The following is a 7,730-nucleotide window of genomic DNA, read 5'->3' as shown; positions in this document are numbered from 1 at the left end:
ACTGGCAGCCTGGCTGCACTTAAATTCTTCAGTTGTGGTGCCAAAAAGCAGAGGATGCTCACCAAGCCTAAATCTCCCAATTATCACATACCTTTAGCGAGTTCCTTTTTCCCAGGTTTTTCTAGTTTCTCGGGTTTTTCAGGTTTTTTATGTTTCTCCGGCTTTTCAGCTTTCTCCGGCTTTTCAGCTTTCTCTTTTTGAATGGCTAAAACAACAGCAGCAGCATTGTTAGGACTCTGAAACAGACATTTTGCTGTAGCCTTATCTTGTTCTTTAGTGTTGCTCAGGTTGCCCAATGAGTTTCAGAATTTCAGCAGGATTTGGTCTCCAGACTCCAAGTCCAACACTGATCCCACTACCAGAAGTGCAGTACCCTTTTCAGCCTGAGGGCTGCATGGCATTTCAGAGACCCTTTCCGGGGACCAGAGACTAAAATACCCTCCTTCCCAAGGGAGTCACTAAATAATTGGTGGTGGGGAAGAGGGGGTCTGACCCTCTGGGGAAGAAAGGTGACCTCAAGAGGGGCAGATTGGATGTGCCCCTCCAACCTAAAGCTTCGCACTCCTGCGTTGCACCATTCTGGTTCCCACAGTATAATTAGATCAAGTGTTAAGTAATTGATTAAAGCACTTTGAAGTTCAGATAGCACTTTTCCCCCTCTTATATCTCATATGAAGTAATCACACAAAGATGGCCTTCATGGCCCCTTCCAACTCTATTATATGATTCTATGGAACCAGATATCCATATATTTGTGTGAAGGCTGTGCCCCTGTATACCCAGTTTCTGCATATGCATAAATGCACCGTGTCATGGGACCTTTAATGACAGGCCTCCTGACTGGACTGAACATGTATGTGCTTCACTGCTCCCTTCCATACTCAACTGGACTTTGGGGCTGGAGAGAACATGTCAGACCTGCTTCTGTCTCTCTGTCCCCAAAATGTTTACTGTATCCTGTCATCCTTCATTCTACAAGCCTAACCTATTTTACATGGACTAATTTTGAGTAAACCTATTTCCAGTCCAATGTCAAGTCCTCTCTGCCCTTTAACAACTTTCTGTTCTTAAAAAAAAGCCCTGATAAGTGAGTTTTTTGGGGTAAGGGGAGTTAATTCAACAGCAAGAAGATAAATTAGCAATTATGAGTTCCATTAGTAAGCACATCTCTTCAGGAAGGGTCTACATTTTTAAGCACTGCTAGCGGAGGACCTGATTTCAGCAGACATGCAGAATTAACACCCACAGACAGCTGCTAACAGAACACCCCCACAACCCATGTGCTGACACGCACAGTTTCTGAGGTCTTCAGAAACTAGTTGGGAAGATACTTGCAATAGAAAAAACAAGGTTTGCTGCTTTCCCCATAAAGCAAGCTCTTTTTTATTCTTTCCTCAGTGTGTAGCAATATTCCTGAAGAGGATGGTTTCATTCTTCAGAGTAATGTGGGGAAATGGTTCTGTACTCTTTGCCTCTGGCTAGAGTTAGCAATCAACCAGGAAAATAGAACCATTCTCAGATATGGTTTGTGATTTGTTTTTTGCTTTTCAGCCAGGCCAGGGAAGCAAAGTGCAGACCTCAGACAGTTCTCTGCCTTATACGTATATTTTAAGCAACACCCCTTCCTTTTCATTTTAGAGCCCCAATTACAGACCATGAAAGGAGGGAAGTTTTGGATGTCATTCAGGGGAAGCAATGAAGTTTTGATGTAGGCATGTTAAAATTCTGGCTCCTCTTCACTACTACCGGTTACAGTGCTTAAATCCTCATTATGCTTGGAATGATGCTATGTTCCCAGACAGGAAGGAAGTTGCAGAAATCTGCAATGGACTCAGATGAGTTCAAATTTCTTAGATTCTGGCCCATGGATTCCTCAGTGGGCCATACTTTTCTGGGCTATGTGGACTTGTAAACCATTTTACTTTCATGCAAATATAGTTGCAGAAAAATATGAAAAAAAGAAAAATTGACCAAACACATGCATTTTCTTCCTACCATAAACTGCAAAACTAGACATTTGTATTGGACGTGCACATTTTGGTGAATTTATGAATTTGCTTGTGAATGAATTTGCACAAGATCCACTTCTGTCAATAAGTGGAAGGTGGAACAAAACCTTCTGCAAAATGCAGACAGAAGACAATTTACAGTGTCATACATCCCTACGAGAAGGCTGAGAATGTCAGGACGTTTGAATTACTCCTGTTGCACCCAAAGTGCAAAGAATAAAAAGGAGGGGTAGAGGTTCATTGCCTTATTTTGCTGCAAAGCTCCTCAAAATCATATTGAACTTCTGGCATTCTAAAAGGTCAATTACCACTAGTATAGGATAGGGGTGATTTTCTTTCTTCCTGATTTGGGATTCACCTAATTTGGGGGAGGCAAGAGTTGAGGTGCAAAGTGATCTGTTCTGTTACCTGAGAAGGGGATTATGAAGGTCTACCCAGAAGGAGCTGTTTGCATGAAATATGCTATTGCCCACATTAAACTACTCCCCCTTCCCTTCTCTTAAAAAACAACCCTCTTAAGAAGCAATTGGGTCCCAGAACGGATTTTCCCATGCCCAAAACATTCCCCTTCCTTGCTCTCAGCGGCCAACTACTCAGCTAAACTAAAACGACTCAGTTTACCATCTGCAAATTGGATAGTAATTTTCAGGGTGAGAAGTAACACGGATCCAGCCCTACACCTGGTGACTTAAGAGATTGCATCCTGCATGATTCTGACCCAATGCACTTTGTCCATGGAGGAGTATGCTACAATAAATGTGTAAGGTTTTAAGGTGCCATATGACTTTTTCCTAGGGATAATGAGTGTTGTTTTTTGTCATTGTTTCATGTGCTTTTCATCAGAAGCTGCCAAAGCAGCCTACAAAATTTAAAACCTTATAAAAATGCAGCTATATTCAATTTAATCTAGTACAAAATAACATCCAGAATAACATATTCATGGACAGATGCCAAGCAAACAAATGACTTGTTCTAACTTCTTAAACCCTGTTTAAACCCTGACATATTTCCATGGCCTGTGAAAGTTCACTCTCACTCAGGAAGAGATAGGAACAGGTTTAATCATCCTAGAATTCGAAATCTCTTTTGGCAACACCTGCATTGATAGATAAGCACAGAGCCTTAAGCCACAACTCTCTCCATGTCCTTATGAAGAGGTGTTGGTCTTTGTTGTCCTACAATTTGGGATTAGCATATTGTGCTGTTACTAGGATGCCAGAACTCACAGGACAGGGCTGGCAACCTAATTAGCACATTCCTTCATCCCATCTTTGATGGTAGGAAAAAGGTATTTGTTCATCCCATCATTATGCTCTATATTTATCTACATTCCTTTATTTCCAGCCTGTGATTTATTGCAATAAAGAGACTTCCCAGTTGCATATTGTTACCCCTTGGCTCATGCAAACATGAATACCTTCAACAGTGAACTTCATGTAAATGTTATTGCAAAGGACATGTACAAAGCCAACTCTTTTGTGCTCTTTTGCCTAAGTAAATGTTTCTATTTAGGTTTATCAAATGGCCCATGTTAAATCACCTTGGTTTTTTAAATTAGTGTTATTCCTTTTCCCCACCACAGCAACTTAGCTCTTAGCTGAGCTTCAGTGTGCAGTTTTAAATTAAAACCACTTGTGCAAATGAGAGAATGCAAATGTGACTTTCATCTGGAAAAGGGAGGAATCCTGGCTTTGCTGCAAACAGTTAAAAGAGAGGAAATGCTGACAAAACTATAAAATTCTGCATGCCATTCAACAAAAAGAATGGTATCCATTAGCTTTCTCTGTTCAGTGTTGACTGTTTTGTTTGTTTATCTTTTTAAAAATGCAAATTAGCTTGCCTTAATGAAGATCTCCTTGATTGGCTTCAGGTTCCTCCCCACTTGTGGAGGGACTGCACCTGTACCTTGGTAAGGGCATAGACACCCCCGCCCTATACACACACACTCCTGCCAAACACCGTTGACAGGAGCCATTAGTGCATTGCTGATGGCTGGCCTACTTTGTGAGTAGGACTTGCTCCTTGGGAGCTTATGGGAAATCTGTTAATAGCTGCTAAAATGCCTATACAGGATGGATGAAGAAACAAGCGCACACTGCCGGGCCAAGAAGGGCTGGTGGCTTGAATGAGTTCCAGCAAAGGGCTTTGTGTCTTGCCTCTGAAGCATGGCCACCCTTTCTACCCTTCTAGAAAGAAGTAATTCTGAAGACAATGGATTGGCATCAATAATCTCAGTGCTGATTAATCGATCATGATTTACACATAAAAATTGGCTTTCTTAAGTTGAAATGGTTCTAACATGCTGATATGTATTTTTAAGAAAACCTGTAAATATACAAACTTGCATAATCAACACACACACACGCACACACCCCTTCTCATAAAATGAGTCAGAATCACTGCAATCTTCCCTTCAGTCTGTCCCCAACCCACCCTGTCTCTCAATCTGCCTCTCCATGTCAGGAAAGCAACCTCAGAGATGAAGGTAAAGGGAGTATTCTGGTGGGTAGGGAGAGGAGGAGACTGCAGAGGGCAAGGGATGAGCTATTCTGCCTCTTTTGCAGCTTCCCTCCCTGTCCCTCTGAAGCACCTGAGTCAGATGTCAAAAAATGCCCATCTACTGAAGATGCAGAGCGGGAGGTGTGACAGCCCCTCTGTTGCTTTTCTTGTTCTGCACAGGACACTCATAATTCTTTGAGTCTGGGGACTTAAGAACCCACAGTATTGTACCCTCAATATTTTGATTTTGGGGGATTTTTTCTTTGTTATCATGCCACATTTTCTTATTTTTTGTACATGCTTTCCTATAATATACACATCTTTTGCCTAATGTATATTATTTGTACACAAAGTTTTGTTTAGGGCCGAATTCTGAGAAATGCAAATACTAACTGATAGCCATACGGTGGCTGATTGTATTGCTGCACAAAATGCAAACTTAGTAAATACTTACTGAAAAACAAACTGAACAAAAGTCTCCTCCATGACTACTCCATGTCCATGGGGTTTTCATGGCAAGGATACTGGAGTGGGTTGTCCGTCATGGGTGGCCCTGCACGGCGTAGCTCAGAGCTTCATTGTGCTACACAAGCCCCTTCGCCACAGCAAGGCAGTGATCCATGAAGGGGCATGACTACTAAGCAGGGCTATCAAAGACAGGACTTTTCAGGGGGCATTCTTCCATAGAGCCACAATAAGTGAGAGACAATGGCATATAACAACATGATTACTAAATAATACCTCTACTGAACTAATGGGCAAGTATGTAGAGGATTGCAGCCTTAAAACACATTCTCTGTAGGAGCGATGTGTGCGTGCGTGTGTGTGTGTGTGTGTGTGGCAAGTACTTTGTTGCAATCAGTTGGTCAGCCCACACTAAATTCTACCCAAGAGAATTTAGCCCGCACGCCATATGCTACTGCTCAGATTAAACTGAGCCTACCCCACAATCCCAGCAGTTTTGGGAGCAGCTGTGAACAAGTGCTCAGCAAATGGTCAACAGCAGCAGGTTGCATTGGCATATCTGGGACAGCCTGAGGTGATCTGGGTGAAAGTCAGTCAGCCTAAAAAGACAGTAATGGTTATGGGCCTGGTTTCTGTTGTTGTCATTAATGCTATTAGATAAGGAATGTAAGTGAGGGAACCACTGTTGCCTTTTGCTCTTCACCCACAGTTTCTGGAACAAGACAAGTCAGGTTCTGAAATGGTCCATTCGGGGGTGATAATGGCCTCTTGCATGGGCTGCTGTACCATCTTCCCAACTGCAGTGGATCAGAGATTGTGCTAAAGCAGCGGCCCATAAATCCCACTCATTCCAAAGATGTCCTATTCCAGCTGTGCGAAAGGGATCAAGCAGCTTCTCCAAACCAATCTGAAAGGTGGCATTTCCTAGTTTTTTTCCAGCTAGCTGCTACAGCATCTGATGATCTTTTAAATGATGAGTAAGGTTATTCAGCCCAAGCGCAGATATTTGTGTGCATTTTTCTAAAAGCTTCTAGACAGATGTGCACATTCTTATACTCACAGTATAACCATGATAAAACAAACAGAAATAATGACCTTTGGGTGGTGGCTTCTTTTCAATTTTCTCTTCTTTTTCAGCCTTGTCTATGTGGACTTCTGAGGGGTGGGGAGACAAAGGAAAAAACTCAGCAGTTATTGGAAGAGAAAGCGCTGCCATAAGAAAGCAATGAACAAAGTGTACGGGAAATACTTCAGTGTTGATAAGCATTCAGCTGAAGAAACTGAAATGATGAATGATAAGTAAACACAACGTGGCTCCTACCCACACGTCAGCCCCTGTTCTCAAAGTGTTTAATACTACTTCTATCAAATTTGGAATTGCTTTTTTTTCTTATTGGCTGGAGAAATGGGACTTGGTTTTGATCTAAAGATGTCTTCAAGTTATTAGAAATGGATTTGAATATGATCATAGAATGTTAAAAGATATGTAGTAAGGGGTTGACCCAGTAAGTCCGATGTCTGAGAATTGATGTTTTTAGTAGTAGTTTAAAATTTTAATAAAATTTTGTTTAAAAAAAGTGTTTAATACTGTGGCTTTCTGTTTAATATTTATCATTTATGGTGCATTCCAATGGCCCTTGAGACTCTCTCTCACTTTCATTTTCTGTGGACCAAGGGATGTGTGAAGAATCCACTGTGGGGCAAAAATCCAATGGATTTCCACAATTTCAAGCTAGATTCCAGTTCATGAAGCCTGTCCTGGCACCAACTCACCACGGTTTGTTCTGAACTATCTCATTGATGTCATCTCGTTTCTTTCCACCACAAATGAATAGTGCACAAATAACCACCTGAAAACCATGCCCATTCAACTAATTTGCTCAAATTAGGGTTTTATGCATACCAGCTAATTCTCCGCATAGCACACTAGAGCCATGTGGTTTTCAGGCACTTCTTTGTAACTTCTCTTTTTTACCTTGCACAATTTACAGTTCATTTTAGAGATTAAAGACAGAAAAAATGTCCCACTTTCAGGATCTGAAAGGAGCAGAAAATCTGTCCAGTTCAAATGAGATGGACATCATCCTTTTAGTACCTTAACCCCAAGCTGAACCCAAATACTCAGGTATAACCCAACAGATTTAGATAAAAGGCACAGAGTCAGCACTTGGGGTGTTCTAGTTGCCTGCTCACATTGCCTGCCCCACTGAGGATAGTTCCAGACTGCTGCATGTGCACAGGGAGAGTTTTTTTTTCTCCTAAACCTAACCTTAAGTGTATCCACAACATGCAGAAAAGTAGTGCACAGGCACTCTTGTTGGCTCCCTTTATTTGAACATCTAGACTGTGTCCAGGTCTCTAGAGATGCAGGGGGGTCCAGGCTTTCTTAATTCTAACCCTAAAATTTATTTATTTATTTATTTATATTTTGATTTATATCCTGCCTTTTTCCTACAAAGGGCTCAAGGCAGCTTACATCATTCTTCTCCTCCATCTTATCCCCACAACAACAACCCTGTGAGGCAGTTTGGGCTGAGAGTCTGTGACTGGCCCAAAGTCACCCCGTTGGCTCCGTGGCTGAGTGGGGACTAGAACCCACATCGTCTGAGTCCCAGTCCCGTGCTCTTAACCACTACACCACACTGGCTCTCCACACTTGCTGTGGTGGGGGAAATGATCCATAACCCCACCCAAATGTGCCACTTTAATCTTTATTTTATATATATATATATATATATATATATATATATATATATA

The 7,730-nt window shown here is 41.7% G+C and overlaps 1 protein-coding gene across 9 annotated transcripts in view; it reads right to left on the bottom strand.

Annotated features, from left to right (window-relative positions):
• TRDN (triadin) overlaps positions 1 to 7,730 on the bottom strand; it is a 224,992-nt gene that overhangs the window by 156,225 nt on the left and 61,037 nt on the right. For all 9 annotated transcript variants that reach the window (XM_044425408.1, XM_044425434.1, XM_044425425.1 and 6 more), the window contains 2 exons: positions 6,069 to 6,128; positions 92 to 205 (listed from right to left, as the gene is read on the bottom strand). In XM_044425408.1, the coding sequence (XP_044281343.1) occupies positions 92 to 205; positions 6,069 to 6,128 (174 nt within the window). The remainder of the gene's footprint in view (positions 1 to 91; positions 206 to 6,068; positions 6,129 to 7,730) is intronic.

This window comes from Varanus komodoensis, unplaced genomic scaffold (genome assembly GCF_004798865.1).
Source record: "Varanus komodoensis strain SLA01 unplaced genomic scaffold, ASM479886v1 scaffold1, whole genome shotgun sequence".
In the NCBI taxonomy this organism is placed as follows: Eukaryota; Metazoa; Chordata; class Lepidosauria; order Squamata; family Varanidae; genus Varanus; species Varanus komodoensis.
This window is presented reverse-complemented; position numbering and strand designations above follow the sequence as displayed.